At 52.4% G+C, this 20,000-nt stretch overlaps 1 protein-coding gene across 3 annotated transcripts in view; it reads left to right on the top strand.

The window, feature by feature from the left end:
* The window catches only part of LOC115133868 (VPS10 domain-containing receptor SorCS2-like), a 431,471-nt gene that overhangs the window by 387,475 nt on the left and 23,996 nt on the right, over positions 1-20,000 (top strand). For all 3 annotated transcript variants that reach the window (XM_065021949.1, XM_065021948.1, XM_065021950.1), the window contains exons 9-14: positions 312-491; positions 8,186-8,332; positions 9,207-9,309; positions 16,299-16,375; positions 16,521-16,612; positions 19,346-19,453. In XM_065021949.1, coding sequence (XP_064878021.1) covers positions 312-491; positions 8,186-8,332; positions 9,207-9,309; positions 16,299-16,375; positions 16,521-16,612; positions 19,346-19,453 — 707 coding nt within the window. The remainder of the gene's footprint in view (positions 1-311; positions 492-8,185; positions 8,333-9,206; positions 9,310-16,298; positions 16,376-16,520; positions 16,613-19,345; positions 19,454-20,000) is intronic.

Genomic DNA, 20,000 nt, shown 5'->3' with positions numbered 1-20,000 from the left:
CTCTCTTTCTCTCTCTTTCTCTCTCTCTCTCTCCCTCTCTCTCTCTCTCTCTCTCTCTCTCTCTCTCTCTCTCTCTCTCTCTCTCTGTCTCTCTCTGTCTCTCTCCCTCTCTCTCTGTCTCTCTGTCTCTCTGTCTCTCTCTCTGTCTCTGTCTCTCTCTCTGTCTCTGTCTCTCTCTCTGTCTCCGTCTCTGTCTCTCTGATTTCAAATCAAAGTTGTTGACTTATCTCCTCTTCCCTCTCCTCCACCTCCCTCATCATCCTCCCCTCCTCTCACTCCATCCCTTCTTCTATCTCTCTCTCACTCCCCAGGACGTCCACATAGTGAGTACGGATGAGAGCCAGGTGTTCCTGGCCCTGCAGGAGTGGTACCAGACAGACAGCTACAACCTGTACCAGTCGGACCCGCAGGGTGTTTACTACTCCGTCGTGCTGGAGAACGTCCGCAGTGCCAAGCAGCCGGAGGAGAGCGTCGTTATAGACATACTGGAGGTGAGTCCTGTGATGCTCCTCTGTGGCTCAGTTGGTCAGAGCAAAGCGCTAGCGATGCTACAGTTGTGGGTTTGATCCCCGCTGATGGTTTGCATAGTAAGCAATAAGGCCTGAGGGTGTGTTGTGTTGCATCGTGTGTAAGAACAGTCCTTAGCCGTGGTATATTGTCCATATACCACAAACCCCTGAGGTGCCTTATTGCTATTATAAACTGGTTACCAAGGTAATTAGAGCAGTAAACAATTTGTTTCATACCTGTGGTATACTGTCTGATATACCACAGCTTTCAGCCAATCAGGGATCAAACCACCTAGTTTATAATATATGTACTCGCTGTTCTGTTACTTTCTGCTAAATGGCACAGGACAGGTGAGAGAAGGGAACCCTGCCCCCTAGCTGTAGGACATGTCATTACACCCTGAACAATGGGAATGTGGTGGTGGTGTTGTACTTCATAGGTGGGTTAGGTTAGCACAGTTCACTTCAACTTCCTTATGAACTGCCAAGCTCTTTCTCTCCAAGTCTTTACCTTGTGTGTTTGGGTGGGAGTTGATACACACCTTGATTTCCCGTCTTTATTCTCTGTTACACAGAGTGTATCACTCATTTCCATAATGTTGTTCCCGCTTACACGGACTTTCGGCATTGCTAGTCGTTGCCAAGGTAACAGTGGGTAGGTGGTCCCACCTCCACGGCAGCGCAGAGCCATGTCTGGATCGCCTGTGGCTTTGAGTGGGTCTTAAGCTGTGACTCAGTTCGGTAGAGCATGGTGCTATGGTTGTGGGTTTGAGTGGGTCTTAAGCTGTGACTCAGTTCAGTAGAGCATGGTGCTATGGTTGTGGGTTTGAGTCCCACTGCTGTAAACCACTCTGGATAAGAGCGTCTGCTAAATGACTAGAGTGGTAATGTAGTGTGAGGAAGAGGGGAGGAAGAGAGGAGGAAGAGAGGAGGAAGAGGGGAGGAAGGGGTCCGTGAAGCCGAGGGCCAGCACTGCAGAACACGTTTCTTCTCCTCCTCTCCTCTCACATCCCTCCCTCCAGGCTGCCCTCTCCTCACACATCCCTCGCTCCAGGCTGCCCTCTCCTCTCCTCTCACATCCCTCCCTCCAGGCTGCCCTCTCCTCTCACATCCCTCGCTCCAGGCTGCCCTCTCCTCTCCTCTCACATCCCTCGCTGCAGGCTGCCCTCTCCTCTCACATCCCTCCCTCCAGGCTACACTCTCCTCTCACATCCCTCCCTCCAGGCTGCCCTCTCCTCACACATCCCTCGCTCCAGGCTGCCCTCTCCTCTCACATCCCTCGCTGCAGGCTGCCCTCTCCTCTAACATCCCTCCCTCCAGGCTGCCCTCTCCTCTCCTCTCACATCCCTCCCTCCAGGCTGCCCTCTCCTCACACATCCCTCGCTCCAGGCTGCCCTCTCCTCACACATCCCTCGCTCCAGGCTGCTCTCTCCTCTCCTCTCACATCCCTCCCTCCAGGCTGCCCTCTCCTCACACATCCCTCCCTCCAGGCTGCCCTCTCCTCTCACATCCCTCGCTCCAGGCTGCCCTCTCCTCTCACATCCCTCCCTCCAGGCTGCCCTCTCCTCTCACATCCCTCCCTCCAGGCTGCCCTCTCCTCTCACATCCCTCGCTCCAGGCTGCCCTCTCCTCTCACATCCCTCGCTCCAGGCTGCCCTCTCCTCTCACATCCCTCCCTCCAGGCTGCCCTCTCCTCTCACATCCCTCCCTCCAGGTTGCACTCTCATCACACATCCCTCGCTCCAGACTGCACTCTCCTCTCCTCTCACATCCCTCGCTCCAGACTGCACTCTCCTCTCACATCCCTCCATCCAGGCTGCCCTCTCATCACACATCCCTCGCTCCAGGCTGCCCTCTCCTCTCACATCCCTCCCTCCAGGTTGCCCTCTCCTCTCACATCCCTCCCTCCAGGCTGCCCTCTCCTCTCACATCCCTCCCTCCAGGCTGCCCTCTCCTCTCACATCCCTCCCTCCAGGCTGCCCTCTCCTCTCACATGCCTCGCTCCAGGCTGCCCTCTCCTCTCACATCCCTCGCTCCAGACTGCACTCTCCTCTCACATCCCTCCCTCCAGGCTGCCCTCTCATCACACATCCCTCGCTCCAGGTTGCACTCTCCTCTCACATCCCTCGCTCCAGGCTGCTCTCTCCTCTCCTCACACATCCCTCGCTCCAGACTGCACTCTCCTCTCCTCTCACATCCCTCGCTCCAGACTGCACTCTCATCACACATCCCTCGCTCCAGACTGCACTCTCCTCTCACATCCCTCCCTCCAGGCTGCCCTCTCATCACACATCCCTCGCTCCAGGTTGCACTCTCCTCTCACATCCCTCGCTCCAGGCTGCTCTCTCCTCTCCTCACACATCCCTCCCTCCAGGTTGCCCTCTCCTCTCACATCCCTCCCTCCAGGTTGCACTCTCCTCTCACATCCCTCCCTCCAGGCTGCGCTCTCCTCTCCTCACACATCCCTCCCTCCAGGCTGCCCTCTCCTCTCACATCCCTCGCTCCAGGCTGCCCTCTCCTCTCACATCCCTCCCTCCAGGTTGCACTCTCATCACACATCCCTCGCTCCAGACTGCACTCTCCTCTCCTCTCACATCCCTCCCTCCAGGTTGCCCTCTCCTCTCACATCCCTCCCTCCAGGTTGCCCTCTCCTCTCACATCCCTCCCTCCAGGCTGCCCTCTCCTCTCACATCCCTCCCTCCAGGTTGCCCTCTCCTCTCACATCCCTCGCTCCAGGCTGCTCTCTCCTCTCCTCTCACATCCCTCCCTCCAGGTTGCACTCTCCTCTCACATCCCTCGCTCCAGGCTGCTCTCTCCTCTCCTCACACATCCCTCCCTCCAGGCTGCTCTCTCCTCTCCTCACACATCCCTCCCTCCAGGCTGCTCTCTCCTCTCCTCACACATCCCTCCCTCCAGGCTGCCCTCTCCTCTCCTCTCACATCCCTCGCTCCAGGCTGCCCTCTCCTCTCACATCCCTCGCTCCAGGCTGCCCTCTCCTCTCACATCCCTCCCTCCAGGCTGCTCTCTCCTCTCCTCACACATCCCTCCCTCCAGGCTGCTCTCTCCTCTCCTCACACATCCCTCGCTCCAGGCTGCCCTCTCCTCTCACATCCCTCCCTCCAGGCTGCCCTCTCCTCTCACATCCCTCCCTCCAGGCTGCCCTCTCCTCTCACATCCCTCCCTCCAGGCTGCCTTCTCCTCTCACATCCCTCCCTCCAGGCTGCCCTCTCCTCTCACATCCCTCCCTCCAGGCTTCCCTCTCCTCTCACATCCCTCCCTCCAGGCTGCCCTCTCCTCTCACATCCCTCCCTCCAAGCTGCCCTCTCCTCTCACATCCCTCCCTCCAGGCTGCCCTCTCCTCTCCTCTCACATCCCTCGCTCCAGGCTGCTCTCTCCTCTCCTCTCACATCCCTCGCTCCAGACTGCACTCTCCTCTCACATCCCTCGCTCCAGACTGCACTCTCCTCTCACATCCCTCCCTCCAGACTGCTCTCTCCTCTCCTCTCACATCCCTCCCTCCAGGTTGCACTCTCCTCTCACATCCCTCCCTCCAGGCTGCTCTCTCCTCTCCTCACACATCCCTCCCTCCAGGTCACATGCTCCCTCTCCTCTCACATCCCTCCCTCCAGGTTGCACTCTCCTCTCACATCCCTCGCTCCAGGCTGCTCTCTCCAGGCTGCCCTCTCCTCACACATCCCTCCCTCCAGGCTGCTCTCTCCTCTCCTCTCACATCCCTCCCCCTCCAGGCTGCTCTCTCTCTCACTCCTCTCACACATCCCTCCCTCCAGGCTGCTCCTCTCCTCTCCTCACACATCCCTCCCTCCAGGCTGCTCTCCCTCCTCTCCTCACACATCCCTCGCTCCAGGCTGCCCTCTCCTCTCACATCCCTCCCTCCAGGCTGCCCTCTCCTCTCACATCCCTCCTCCAGGCTGCCCTCTCCTCTCACATCCCTCCCTCCAGGCTGCCCTCTCCTCTCACATCCCTCGCTCCAGGCTGCCCTCTCCTCTCACATCCCTCCCTCCAGGCTGCCCTCTCCTCTCACATCCCTCCCTCCAGGCTGCCCTCTACTCTCACATCCCTCCCTCCAGGCTGCCCTCTCCTCTCACATCCCTCGCTCCAGGCTGCCCTCTCCTCTCACATCCCTCGCTCCAGACTGCACTCTCCTCTCACATCCCTCGCTCCAGACTGCACTCTCCTCTCACATCCCTCCCTCCAGACTGCCCTCTCCTCTCCTCTCACATCCCTCGCTCCAGGCTGCACTCTCCTCACACATCCCTCCCTCCAGGCTGCCCTCTCCTCTCACATCCCTCCCTCCAGGCTGCCCTCTCCTCACACATCCCTCCCTCCAGACTGCTCTCTCCTCTCACATCCCTCGCTCCAGGCTGCCCTCTCCTCACACATCCCTCGCTCCAGGCTGCCCTCTCCTCTCACATCCCTCCCTCCAGACTGCCCTCTCCTCTCACATCCCTCGCTCCAGACTGCTCTCTCCTCTCACATCCCTCGCTCCAGGCTGCCCTCTCCTCTCACATCCTCCCTCCAGGTTGCACTCTCCTCTCACATCCCTCCCTCCAGGTTGCACTCTCCTCTCACATCCCTCCCTCCAGGCTGCTCTCTCCTCTCCTCACACTCTCCTCTCACATCCCTCCCTCCAGGTTGCACTCTCCTCTCACATCCCTCGCTCCAGGCTGCTCTCACCTCTCCTCACACATCCCTCCCTCCAGGCTGCTCTCTCCTCTCCTCACACATCCCTCCCTCCAGGCTGCTCTCTCCTCTCCTCACACATCCCTCCCTCCAGGCTGCTCTCTCCTCTCCTCACACATCCCTCCCTCTAGGCTGCCCTCTCCTCTCACATCCCTCCCTCCAGGCTGCCCTCTCCTCTCACATCCCTCCCTCCAGGCTGCCCTCTCCTCTCACATCCCTCGCTCCAGGCTGCCCTCTCCTCTCACATCCCTCGCTCCAGACTGCACTCTCCTCTCACATCCCTCGCTCCAGACTGCACTCTCCTCTCACATCCCTCCCTCCAGACTGCCCTCTCCTCTCCTCTCACATCCCTCGCTCCAGGCTGCACTCTCCTCACACATCCCTCCCTCCAGGCTGCCCTCTCCTCTCACATCCCTCCCTCCAGGCTGCCCTCTCCTCGCACATCCCTCCCTCCAGACTGCTCTCTCCTCACACATCCCTCGCTCCAGGCTGCCCTCTCCTCACACATCCCTCCCTCCAGGCTGCCCTCTCCTCTCACATCCCTCCCTCCAGGCTGCCCTCTCCTCACACATCCCTCCCTCCAGACTGCTCTCTCCTCTCACATCCCTCGCTCCAGGCTGCCCTCTCCTCACACATCCCTCGCTCCAGGCTGCCCTCTCCTCTCACATCCCTCCCTCCAGGCTACACTCTCCTCTCACATCCCTCGCTCCAGGCTGCCCTCTCCTCTCACATCCCTCTCTCCAGGCTGCACTCTCCTCACACATCCCTCCCTCCAGGCTGCCCTCTCCTCTCACATCCCTCCCTCCAGGCTGCCCTCTCCTCTCCTCACACATCCCTCCCTCCAGGCTGCCCTCTCCTCTCACATCCCTCCCTCCAGGCTGCCCTCTCCTCACACATCCCTCCCTCCAGACTGCTCTCTCCTCTCACATCCCTCGCTCCAGGCTGCCCTCTCCTCACACATCCCTCGCTCCAGGCTGCACTCTCCTCACACATCCTTCGTTCCAGGCTGCCCTCTCCTCTCACATCCCTCGCTCTTCATCACACAGTGAGAGAGATGGAGAAAAAGAAAGAGAGTAAAGGAGAGGGAGGGAAAGCTTAGAGAAAGAAGGAGATGGAGGGAGAGAGAGAGAAGGAGAGGAGAGAGGGTGTGTTGCAGGTACAGATAGAGGAAGACAAGACAGAAAGAGGGGTACACAGATACAGTAGATACGAGTTTCATAGAGAGAATTGCAGAGTGAGACAGAGACATCTAGACAGGTTGTTTTATTCCATATTCCCTTTAGGTCGTCTCTCTTAACCGAACCTGCTGACAAGTGACTCTCCCCTGACCGAGTAGCAATAATAGTTCCATTATACAGTACCTTTGGAAAGTATTCAGACCCCTTGACTTTTTCCACATTTTGTTAGGTTACGACCTTTTCCCGTCATCAAACTATACACAATACCCCATAATGACGAAGCAAAAACATTTTTTTTTTTTATGTTTGCTAATTTATTACAAATTTAAAACAGAAACATCACATTTACATAAGAATTCAGACCCTTTACTCAGTACTTTGTTGAAGCACCTTTGGCAGCGATTACAGCCTCGAGTCTTGTTGGGTATGACGCTACAAGCTTGGCACACCTGTATTTTGGGAGTTTCTCCCATTTGTATTTGGGGAGTTCCTCCCATTCTTCTCTGCAGATCCTCTCAAGCTCTGTCAGGTTGGATGGGGAGCATCGCTGTACAGCTATTTTAAGGTCTCTACAGAGATGTTCGATTGGGTTCAAGTCCAGGCTCTGACTGGGCCACTCAAGGACATTCAGAGACTTGTCCCGAAGCCACTCCTGTTTTGTCTTAGATGTGTGCTTAGGGTCGTTGTCCTGTTGGAAGGGGAACCTTCGACATCCCCACAGCATGATGCTGCCACCATTATGCTTCACCGTAGGGATGGTTCCAGGTTTCCTCCAGATGTGACGCTTGGCATTCAGGCCAAAGAGTTCAATTTTGGTTTCATCAGACCAGAGAATCTTGTTTCTCATGGTCTGAGAGTACCTTTAGTGCCTATTGGCAAACTTCAAGATGGCTGTCATCTGCCTTTTAATGAGGAGTGGCATCCGTCTGGCCACTCTACCATAAAGGCCTGATTGATGGAGTGCTGCAGAGATGGTTGTCCTTCTGGAAGATTTTCCCATCTCCACAGAGGAACTCTGGAGCTCTGTCAGAGTGACCATCGGGTTCTTGGTCACCTCCCTGACGAAGGTCATTCTGCTCAGTTTGGCTGGGCGGCCAGCTCTAGGAAGAGTCTTGGTGGTTCCGAACTTCTTCCATTTAAGAATGAGGCCACTGTGTTGTTGGGGACCTTCAATGTGGCAGAAATGTTTGGTACTCTTCCCCAGATCAGTGCCTCGACACGATCCTGTCACTTTACAGACAATTCCTTCCACCTCATGGCTTTGTTTTTGCTCTGACCTTCACTGTCAACTGTGGGATCTTATATAGACAGACCTTTCCAAATCATGTCCAATCATTTGTATTTACCACAGATGGACAATGAAGTTGTAGAAACATCTCAAGGATGATCAATGGAAACAGGATGCACCTGAGTCTCATAGCAAAGGGTCTGAATACTTATGTAAATAAGGTATTTGCAAAAATGTTTAAAAACCTGTTTTCACTTCATCATTATTGTGTATTGTGTGTAGATAGATTTTTAAAAATCCATTTTAGAATAAGGCAGTAACGTAACAAAATGTGGAAAAAGTCAAGGGGTCTGAATACTTTCCGAATGCACTGTAGACATGTGTATCTGGAGAACTCTGCTCTGTGTGATTCTGTCTCTGACTAAACAACATTCTGATCTCTGAACAGTCTTTTCTACAAGCATGTGCTTTAGTATAGCTAGGACCCATACAAACTGACCACACATCAGTTTTATACCTCACTACAGTACAATACCATAACAGAGATGTCTGTTGTCATTGCTTTCCAGGTGCGCGGGATCAAGGGGGTCTTCCTGGCCAATCAGAAGGTGGATGGCAAAGTGCGGACTCTCATCACCTATAACAAAGGCCGAGACTGGGAACCGCTAGCTCCGCCTACTACTGACATGAACGGCAAACCGGTCAACTGCAAATCAGTAAGGAAACCATGCACTACCCACAATGCAGCAGCTTAATACCCATCAATCTGCTGACATGTACGTGATTACTTCCTGGGTGGAAGGCAAGAAGGGTGCAGTTTTAAGGTATTCAATCAGGCCGTGGTCTCGTGAACATCTACAGGGCTGGGTGACTGAGTCATTATTAGCCATCGGTCCCTCAGACAGAGAAAGTTGAACCATAACTTTGTTTTAGAACACCCATTACTCCTCCCTCGTTTGTATCTGCTCCTCGTTTGTGACAGCTGACGCCAGGTGACAGGTCCGAGACACGTGTCCTCTGCCAACAACACTATCACCCCCACGGTGTGTCCAAGACGACACTGCTACTACTCCATCTAAAAGGCCTGTCTCAAAGCACATTAGAATAATAATGTCTGATTGAATAGGAGGCTGGTGATTGGTACATTTCTGTTAAATGTGGATTCATGTGTGGTGTCTGTGTTTAATCTACTGCCTAATAGTGCTGCAAACAGGCTACTTTTTTATTTAGGTTTGAGAGGGCCAGATACAGGCGGTTTGATTCAGTGCACGTGATACCATCTGTACTGGGGTTGAGAGGGCCAGATACAGGCTAGAGAGAGAGAGAGAGAGAGGGAGGGAGGGAGAGAGAGAGAGAGAGAGAGAGAGAGAGAGAGAGAGAAAGAGAGAGAGAGAGAGAGAGGGGGAGAGAGAGAGAGAGAGCGAGAGAGAGAGAGAGGGAGAGAGGGAGAGAGGGGGAGAGAGAGAGAGAGAGAGAGACAGAGAGAGGGAGGGAGAGAGAGGGAGGGAGAGAGAGGAGAGAGAGAGAGAGAGAGAGAGAGAGAGAGAGAGGAGAACCCTACTCATGTCAGCTCTCTGTCCCCTCTCCTAGCCTGACTGTCACCTCCACCTCCACCTGCGCTGGGCTGACAACCCCTACGTATCAGGGACCGTTCACACCAAAGACTCCGCCCCCGGACTCATCATGGGCGCAGGTGAGTAACCATGACAACCACTGCCCTGGCGACAGTGGTTCTTACGTCATTACTGCAGTGGCCATGGTTACATTATGACCAATCATTCTGGTGATTTGGCTTTACCTAGGAACACAGCATTACTCTCTGTATGAGACACTTCATCAGCACCCTGTGGGGATGCTGACACTAAGACTGGGAACCCCTACAGTTTCAAATCAAATTGTATTTCTTACATGCGCCAGGTGGACCTTACAGTGAAATGCTTGCTTATATACCCTTAACCAACATTGCAGTTTTAAGAAGAAGAAAAACATCTATGAGAAATCAACTAGTTAGCTAGTGAACAGGAGTTGGTTAGGCCTTTCAGTTGAGGTACGCTTTAGACTACTGGTTCTAGTGAAGCAGTGAGGGATTCCAGCCCCAGTCGTTACTGTGAAGCAGTGAGAGATTCCAGCCCCAGTCGTTACTGTGAAGCAGTGAGAGATTCCAGCCCCAGTCGTTACTGTGAAGCAGTGAGGGATTCCATCCCCAGTCGTTACTGTGAAGCAGTGAGAGATTCCAGCCCCAGTCGTTACTGTGAAGCAGTGAGAGATTCCAGCCCCAGTCGTTACTGTGAAGCAGTGAGGGATTCCAGCCCCAGTCGTTCCAGTGAGGGATTCCAGCCCCAGTCATTACTGTGAAGCAGTGAGGGATTCCAGCCCCAGTCGTTCTAGTGAGGGATTCCAGCCCCAGTCGTTCTAGTGAAGCAGTGAGGGATTCCAGCCCCAGTCGTTCTAGTGAAGCAGTGAGGGATTCCAGCCCCAGTCATTCTAGTGAGGGATTCCAGCCCCAGTCGTTCTAGTGAAGCAGTGAGGGATTCCAGCCCCAGTCGTTCTAGTGAAGCAGTGAGGGATTCCAGCCCCAGTCGTTCTAGTGAAGCAGTGAGGGATTCCAGCCCCAGTCGTTCTAGTGAAGCAGTGAGGGATTCCATCCCCAGTCGTTACTGTGAAGCAGTGAGGGATTCCAGCCCCAGTCGTTCTAGTGAAGCAGTGAGGGATTCCAGCCCCAGTCGTTACTGTGAAGCAGTGAGGGATTCCAGCCCCAGTCGTTCTAGTGAAGCAGTGAGGGATTCCATCCCCAGTCATTACTGTGAAGCAGTGAGGATTCCATCCCCAGTCGTTCTAGTGAAGCAGTGAGAGATTCCAGCCCCAGTCGTTACTGTGAAGCAGTGAGGGATTCCATCCCCAGTCGTTACTGTGAAGCAGTGAGGGATTCCAGCCCCAGTCGTTACTGTGAAGCAGTGAGGATTCCATCCCCAGTCGTTCTAGTGAAGCAGTGAGGGATTCCAGCCCCAGTCATTACTGTGAAGCAGTGAGGGATTCCATCCCCAGTCGTTACTGTGAAGCAGTGAGGGATTCCAGCCCCAGTCATTACTGTGAAGCAGTGAGGGATTCCATCCCCAGTCATTACTGTGAAGCAGTGAGGGATTCCATCCCCAGTCATTACTGTGAAGCAGTGAGGGTTCCAGCCCCAGTCGTTACTGTGAAGCAGTGAGGGATTCCAGCCCCAGTCGTTCTAGTGAGGGATTCCAGCCCCAGTCATTACTGTGAAGCAGTGAGGGTTCCAGCCCCAGTCGTTACTGTGAAGCAGTGAGGGTTCCAGCCCCAGTCGTTACTGTGAAGCAGTGAGGGATTCCAGCCCCAGTCGTTCTAGTGAGGGATTCCAGCCCCAGTCGTTACTGTGAAGCAGTGAGGGTTCCAGCCCCAGTCGTTACTGTGAAGCAGTGAGGGTTCCAGCCCCAGTCGTTACTGTGAAGCAGTGAGGGATTCCAGCCCCAGTCGTTACTGTGAAGCAGTGAGGGTTCCAGCCCCAGTCATTACTGTGAAGCAGTGAGGGTTCCAGCCCCAGTCGTTACTGTGAAGCAGTGAGGGTTCCAGCCCCAGTCGTTACTGTGAAGCAGTGAGGGTTCCAGCCCCAGTCATTACTGTGAAGCAGTGAGGGTTCCAGCCCTAGTCATTACTGTGAAGCAGTGAGGGTTCCAGCCCCAGTCATTACTGTGAAGCAGTGAGGGTTCCAGCCCCAGTCATTACTGTGAAGCAGTGAGGGTTCCAGCCCCAGTCATTACTGTGAAGCAGTGAGGGTTCCAGCCCTAGTCATTACTGTGAAGCAGTGAGGGTTCCAGCCCCAGTCATTACTGTGAAGCAGTGAGGGTTCCAGCCCCAGTCATTACTGTGAAGCAGTGAGGGTTCCAGCCCCAGTCGTTACTGTGAAGCAGTGAGGGATTCCAGCCCCAGTCGTTCCAGTGAGAGATTCCAGCCCCAGTCGTTCTAGTGAGGGATTCCAGCCCCAGTCATTACTGTGAAGCAGTGAGGAATTCCAGCCCCAGTCGTTCTAGTGAGGGATTCCAGCCCCAGTCGTTACTGTGAAGCAGTGAGGGTTCCAGCCCCAGTCATTACTGTGAAGCAGTGAGGGATTCCAGCCCTAGTCGTTCCAGTGAGGGATTCCAGCCCCAGTCATTACTGTGAAGCAGTGAGGGATTCCAGCCCTAGTCGTTCCAGTGAGGGATTCCAGCCCCAGTCATTACTGTGAAGCAGTGAGGGATTCCAGCCCTAGTCGTTCCAGTGAGAGATTCCAGCCCCAGTTGTTCTAGTGAGGGATTCCAGCCCCAGTCATTACTGTGAGGCAGTGAGGGATTCCAGCCCCAGTCATTACTGTGAAGCAGTGAGGGATTCCAGCCCCAGTCATTACTGTGAAGCAGTGAGGGATTCCAGCCCCAGTCGTTCTAGTGAGGGATTCCAGCCCCAGTCGTTCTAGTGAGGGATTCCAGCCCCAGTCGTTACTGTGAAGCAGTGAGGGATTCCAGCCCCAGTCGTTCCAGTGAGAGATTCCAGCCCCAGTCGTTACTGTGAGAGATTCCAGCCCCAGTCGTTCTAGTGAGGGATTCCAGCCCCAGTCGTTCCAGTGAGGGATTCCAGCCCCAGTCATTACTGTGAAGCAGTGAGGGTTCCAGCCCCAGTCATTACTGTGAAGCAGTGAGGATTCCAGCCCCAGTCGTTCCAGTGAGAGATTCCAGCCCCAGTCGTTCTAGTGAGGGATTCCAGCCCCAGTCGTTCTAGTGAGGGATTCCAGCCCCAGTCATTACTGTGAAGCAGTGAGGGTTCCAGCCCCAGTCATTACTGTGAAGCAGTGAGGGTTCCAGCCCCAGTCGTTACTGTGAAGCAGTGAGGGTTCCAGCCCCAGTCGTTCTAGTGAGGGATTCCAGCCCCAGTCATTACTGTGAAGCAGTGAGGGTTCCAGCCCCAGTCGTTACTGTGAAGCAGTGAGGGATTCCAGCCCCAGTCGTTACTGTGAAGCAGTGAGGGTTCCAGCCCCAGTCATTACTGTGAAGCAGTGAGGGTTCCAGCCCCAGTCGTTACTGTGAAGCAGTGAGGGATCCAGCCCCAGTCATTACTGTGAAGCAGTGAGGGTTCCAGCCCCAGTCATTACTGTGAAGCAGTGAGGGTTCCAGCCCTAGTCATTACTGTGAAGCAGTGAGGGTTCCAGCCCCAGTCATTACTGTGAAGCAGTGAGGGTTCCAGCCCCAGTCATTACTGTGAAGCAGTGAGGGTTCCAGCCCCAGTCGTTCTAGTGAAGCAGTGAGGGATTCCAGCCCCAGTCGTTACTGTGAAGCAGTGAGGGATTCCAGCCCCAGTCGTTCTAGTGAGGGATTCCAGCCCCAGTCGTTCCAGTGAGAGATTCCAGCCCCAGTCGTTCTAGTGAGGGATTCCAGCCCCAGTCATTACTGTGAAGCAGTGAGGGATTCCAGCCCCAGTCGTTCTAGTGAGGGATTCCAGCCCCAGTCGTTACTGTGAAGCAGTGAGGGTTCCAGCCCCAGTCATTACTGTGAAGCAGTGAGGGATTCCAGCCCTAGTCGTTCCAGTGAGGGATTCCAGCCCCAGTCATTACTGTGAAGCAGTGAGGGATTCCAGCCCTAGTCGTTCCAGTGAGGGATTCCAGCCCCAGTCATTACTGTGAAGCAGTGAGGGATTCCAGCCCTAGTCGTTCCAGTGAGAGATTCCAGCCCCAGTTGTTCTTGTGAGGGATTCCAGCCCCAGTCATTACTGTGAGGCAGTGAGGGATTCCAGCCCCAGTCATTACTGTGAAGCAGTGAGGGATTCCAGCCCCAGTCGTTCTAGTGAGGGATTCCAGCCCCAGTCATTACTGTGAAGCAGTGAGGGATTCCAGCCCCAGTCGTTCTAGTGAGGGATTCCAGCCCCAGTCGTTCTAGTGAGGGATTCCAGCCCCAGTCGTTACTGTGAAGCAGTGAGGGATTCCAGCCCCAGTCGTTCCAGTGAGAGATTCCAGCCCCAGTCGTTACTGTGAGAGATTCCAACCCCAGTCATTCTAGTGAGGGATTCCAGCCCCAGTCGTTCCAGTGAGGGATTCCAGCCCCAGTCATTACTGTGAAGCAGTGAGGGTTCCAGCCCCAGTCATTACTGTGAAGCAGTGAGGATTCCAGCCCCAGTCGTTCCAGTGAGAGATTCCAGCCCCAGTCGTTCTAGTGAGGGATTCCAGCCCCAGTCGTTCTAGTGAGGGATTCCAGCCCCAGTCATTACTGTGAAGCAGTGAGGGTTCCAGCCCCAGTCATTACTGTGAAGCAGTGAGGGTTCCAGCCCCAGTCGTTACTGTGAAGCAGTGAGGGTTCCAGCCCCAGTCGTTCTAGTGAGGGATTCCAGCCCCAGTCGTTCTAGTGAGGGATTCCAGCCCCAGTCGTTCTAGTGAGGGATTCCAGCCCCAGTCATTACTGTGAAGCAGTGAGGGTTCCAGCCCCAGTCGTTACTGTGAAGCAGTGAGGGATTCCAGCCCCAGTCGTTACTGTGAAGCAGTGAGGGTTCCAGCCCCAGTCATTACTGTGAAGCAGTGAGGGTTCCAGCCCCAGTCGTTCTAGTGAGGGATTCCAGCCCCAGTCGTTCTAGTGAGGGATTCCAGCCCCAGTCGTTCTAGTGAGGGATTCCAGCCCCAGTCATTACTGTGAAGCAGTGAGGGTTCCAGCCCCAGTCGTTACTGTGAAGCAGTGAGGGATTCCAGCCCCAGTCGTTACTGTGAAGCAGTGAGGGTTCCAGCCCCAGTCATTACTGTGAAGCAGTGAGGGTTCCAGCCCCAGTCGTTCTAGTGAGGGATTCCAGCCCCAGTCGTTCTAGTGAGGGATTCCAGCCCCAGTCGTTCTAGTGAGGGATTCCAGCCCCAGTCATTACTGTGAAGCAGTGAGGGTTCCAGCCCCAGTCGTTACTGTGAAGCAGTGAGGGATTCCAGCCCCAGTCGTTACTGTGAAGCAGTGAGGGTTCCAGCCCCAGTCATTACTGTGAAGCAGTGAGGGTTCCAGCCCCAGTCGTTACTGTGAAGCAGCTCTGAGGCTCTCTGTGTTGCAATACAGTGGAGCCATCAGACAGACAAGACTAGACATAATGCAGGCTTACGCCAGGCAGACACAGTGGGGGAGAACTAGCAGTGGAGCCATCAGACAGACAAGACTAGACATAATGCAGGCTTACGCCAGGCAGACACAGTGGGGGAGAACTAGCAGTGGAGCCATCAGACAGACAAGACTAGACATAATGCAGGCTTACGCCAGGCAGACACAGTGGGGGAGAACTAGCAGTGGAGCCATCAGACAGACAAGACTAGACATAATGCAGGCTTACGCCAGGCAGACACAGTGGGGGAGAACTAGCAGTGGAGCCATCAGACAGACAAGACTAGACATAATGCAGGCTTACGCCAGGCAGACACAGTGGGGAGAACTAGCAGTGGAGCCATCAGACAGACAAGACTAGACATAATGCAGGCTTACGCCAGGCAGACACAGTGGGGGAGAACTAGCAGTGGAGCCATCAGACAGACAAGACTAGACATAATGCAGGCTTACGCCAGGCAGACACAGTGGGGAGAACTAGCAGTGGAGCCATCAGACAGACAAGACTAGACATAATGCAGGCTTACGCCAGGCAGACACAGTGGGGGAGAACTAGCAGTGGAGCCATCAGACAGACAAGACTAGACATAATGCAGGCTTACGCCAGGCAGTGGGGAGACACAGTGGGGGAGAACTAAGCAGTACGCCAGGAGCCAGTCAGAGCCATCAGACAAGACTAGACATAATGCAGGCTTACGCCAGGCAGACACAGTGGGGAGAACTAGCAGTGGAGCCATCAGACAGACAAGACTAGACATAATGCAGGCTTACGCCAGGCAGACACAGTGGGGGAGAACTAGCAGTGGAGCCATCAGACAGACAAGACTAGACATAATGCAGGCTTACGCCAGGCAGACACAGTGGGGAGAACTAGCAGTGGAGCCATCAGACAGACAAGACTAGACATAATGCAGGCTTACGCCAGGCAGACACAGTGGGGGAGAACTAGCAGTGGAGCCATCAGACAGACAAGACTAGACATAATGCAGGCTTACGCCAGGCAGACACAGTGGGGGAGAACTAGCAGTGGAGCCATCAGACAGACAAGACTAGACATAATGCAGGCTTACGCCAGGCAGACACAGTGGGGGAGAACTAGCAGTGGAGGTGTGTGCTCCACACTTCACCAAGCCCACTATCCACCTAAACCTTCTCAGACCGCTCTATTGTTGACAGTGCCACTCCTCTAGACAACCTGGATTTACCCTAGAAAGGTAGTGGCTTAGAGGAATGGAAGATACCGTGCCAAAGCACTTCAACCCCAGAGAAGAGTTCACTCTGTCACCGCTGCTTTTCTTTATTGAATACTTAGCATTTCTGTTCGGGGACCCCTGGAGGAGGAGAGTTAGTCAGTCCTGAGTGAAGGGGATAAGTGGGCTGCCTCATGTTCTGAGTGAGAACGAGCTGCCATGCCAACCCTCACTTCTCCCCTCCTCTTTTCCCTCGTTCCCGCTGTTAAGAACGAGAGGAAAATTATCTGAAATGACTTGTCGGTGCAGGAGGCTTTGATCCAACAGAGCGCCTCCTCCTCCCTCACTGCGCTCTCTCTCTCTCTCTCTCTCTCTCTCTCTCTCAGGTAACTTGGGTTCCCAGCTGGTGGAGTATAAAGAAGAGATGTACATCACCTCTGACTGTGGGAAGACCTGGAGACAGGTACGTCTCAGTCTCTCTCTATCGCCCTCTTTTCTCCACTCTTCTGAAAAGGAGAGATGGGATAATTTCTTGCAGTCATCATCTTACTAACTTTCCACTTCCTGTCTCTTTCATAATTTCTTGCAATTCTTCTTTCTGTTTTCAGGTGTTTGAGGAGGAGCATCACATCCTGTACCTGGACCATGGAGGGGTCATCGTTGCCATCAAAGACACCTCCATCCCTCTCAAAATACTCAAGTAGGCTCCTCTAACTGTCAACAAAATACTCAAGTAAACACCTCCATCCCTCTCAAAATACTCAAGTAGGCTCCTCTAACTGTCAACAAAATACTCAAGTAAACACCTCCATCCCTCTCAAAATACTCAAGTATGCTCCTCTAACTGTCAACAAAATACTCAAGTAGGCACCTGTAACCATCAACAAAATACTCACGTAAGCACCTCTAACCATCAACAAAATACTCAAGTAGACTCCTCTGTCAACAAAATACTCAAGTAGGCTCCTCTAACTGTTAACAAAATAGTCAAGTAGACTCCTCTGTCAACAAAATAGTCAAGTAGCCTCATCTGTCAACAAAATAGTCAAGTAGGCTCATCTGTCAACAAAATACTAAAGTTGGCTCCTCTAACTGTCAACAGAATAGTCAAGTAGGCTTCTCTGTCAACAATATACTCAAGTAGACTCCTCTGTCAACAAACTACTCAAGTAGGCTCCTCTAACTGTCAACAAAATAATCCTTAACTCCAATACTCTTAATTTACAAACACTTAATTTACAAAAATGGGAGCCACCAATGATATGACCTTCAAAACAGACACCTGAACAAGACTAGGTCTTTCCTGTGGATCATATCTCTTCCTAGAGATTGTATCTCAACGAAGCCATGATCTTGATAAATGAAGGTTCAATTAAAAAGATAGCATCATAAAGGTTATGTCCCCAGCTTTTTGACTTTATTCCCACTTCACTTCCTAAACCCTAAGCACTGCCTTTGGACTAGGCTGTAGTAGATATCTTCAAGCAAGAGTGAGAGAGCCTTTCAGAAAGCTTTGGTGTTTAGGAGACACCTGCCACAATCGGCGTCTGTGCACTGTGTGACCAGTATTTAAGGGTAAACTATCTCCTCGAGAGAGAGAGAGAGAGAGAGAGAGAGAGAGAGAGAGAGAGAGATTTTTTACTCCCCTTCTCAGAAGTGCACATACATGTATGTAGATCACAGAGATTCACTTTCATTTAGGGGCCCCCTGGAAAGCAAAAGGACCCAACTCAAGGCTGCCCCGTGCCAATATTCTGACTTCCCTTCACACACGCTTGTTAGCTAATTCCTGGCTCTGGTTCACTCTAACACAAATAGCAGCGGGTTGCTTTGGGTTGCTCATGTATTCTCCCACCGGTGCCATGTTGCTTTTAATAATGTATAAACATAACATTCTCAGAGGTGAGATGCCAAAATAAAACATGAAGGCTTATACATAATAATTTGTACATTCAGAAGTAAATCTGTACATATTCTAATGCAGCCACGTTTTGCTTATTCAGGGTACGTATGAAATATGGATTACATGCAGATTGGTGTTAGAGAATGCTGTGGTTTATTCATCACAAATACACACTTGTGTGTTATTAAAAGATTAGATTGCAGCAAAGGACTCCACTGTGTCCTCACGGTAAAGTTCATCTTTGAACATGGTCTTAGAGTGTTATGGAGGAAGAAAGAACGAGGGAAGGAGAAAAAGAAAGAGAGAGAGAGATAGTGAGACAGACAACAACAAACCATTCCCTCTGGCTGATTCTCTCTGTGTACAGTATTGGAATGTCTGTCTCTCTCATACTCTGTGTATATTATCTAATCTGTCTCTCTAGTGTGTTTCTCTAGTATTCTCAAGGCTTGTAAGCACATGATTAATTGCATAGCCTGCAGACATGGGTCTGCTTCTCAATCCCACGTTGATTCCTTTCCAATACACAACCATACTTATGTAACCCTGTTGAATCCGGGGGCCATAACCACAGGAGGTTCATTCGAGCTAGCGCTTAGCTTTGTGTACTCTATCCTCTAATTTTAAAGTCCTTGCTTTGGTAAACATTAGCGTGTGCATCTGGTGGCGTGTTTGAAGACAAGCCCACGCCGAAACAGCCTGGTGACTTGTGGTCAAGTTCCAGGTCACAGTTCAGTCGTGGTTGAGGATAATCTGATCTCTCACTGCATGTATGACCGCATACAACCTTCTAGACAGGAGCCTTACTCATATTACGAAGGGTCTTTTGAGCCTCTTTCCAAGATGGCCGTTCTATTAAAACCTATAGAGCCGTAAGTCATGTATAAGTCATGTAAAACCTATGACCGTAAGTCATGTATGCAAACAACCCAGCAGGGCACCCTACCAAGATGGTTCTATTAAAACCCGTTCTATGACCGCAAAAAACCTACCAAGAGCCGTAAGTCATGTATGACCGCAAACAACCCAGCAGGGCACCCTACCAAGATGGCCGTTCTATTAAAACCTATAGAGCCGTAAGTCATGTATGACCGCAAACAACCCAGCAGGGCACCCTACCAAGATGGCCGTTCTATTAAAACCTATAGAGCCGTAAGTCATGTATGACCGCAAACAACCCAGCAGGGCACCCTACCAAGATGGAAACTCACTTTTTCCAAGATTCTTTAGAAAGAACTTAAGGTCAGTAGACATCTAGTTATGTAGTTAAATCTATAGTTATGATAGTTATCGATGCATAGTTGTTTTGTGTGACGGCATTACATCCTGCTAGTCAGGAACCCTACTAATATATAATGAGAAACACACTAGAGAGACAGATTAGATAATATACACAGAGTATGAGAGAGACTGTATGAGAAATACTGTTCATTTCTACCTCATCCAAGATGGCCGCTTGTTGAGAAGAGCCTATATATATATATACCTCCATACGGTGGATGTGATTGTGTTGTTGTCTTTTCTCCTCAGGTTCAGTATTGATGAGGGACGCACCTGGACCATCCACAACTTCACAAGCACCTCAGTGTTCGTGGACGGACTTTTGAGCGAGCCGGGAGATGAGACGTTGGTCATGACGTGAGTGTGCCCTGGAATCTTCCATAATCGTTGATGGAGCCATATACAGTCATTTGGAACGGGAATTATGAGATTTGCAGTCCGAGAATAGGCCCCATTTCAAGGACACCTCTTCTCCAAAGTTCTGCCATTGGTTTGATGCAACTCTCTCAACTAGTAACAAAGTAATTGATTGGTTTCTTAACACTATCACTTCAACATTGCGGTGTCTGATTGGCTTGAGCCTATTCTTCAGATGAAATGGCCAGGCGATGATTCACCCAGGAGATATTGAGAATTGATCCTGCAGTCTCAGTGACACCTCCTGCTGCTTAGCTCACATTCCTAGCCTGCTCACCCTGCCTAAGTCCTGGCTCCTCTGCTTGCAAATAAGGGGCTTAGGGAAGGAATATGGATCAGCTGACTCTCCAGGACTCATATTTTGCACCGGCAGGGTTTTCTCATCTCCAAAATTCAGTCTCCATTAGGTGGAGTGGAGCGCCCAATTTCCCGGTTTTTATGACACGGTCGTTTCCTCCATGATTTTCTTGAGGGGTTGATTAGCCGA

Source organism: Oncorhynchus nerka, linkage group LG8 (assembly GCF_034236695.1).
Source record: "Oncorhynchus nerka isolate Pitt River linkage group LG8, Oner_Uvic_2.0, whole genome shotgun sequence".
NCBI classification, from domain to species: Eukaryota; Metazoa; Chordata; class Actinopteri; order Salmoniformes; family Salmonidae; genus Oncorhynchus; species Oncorhynchus nerka.
This window is presented reverse-complemented; position numbering and strand designations above follow the sequence as displayed.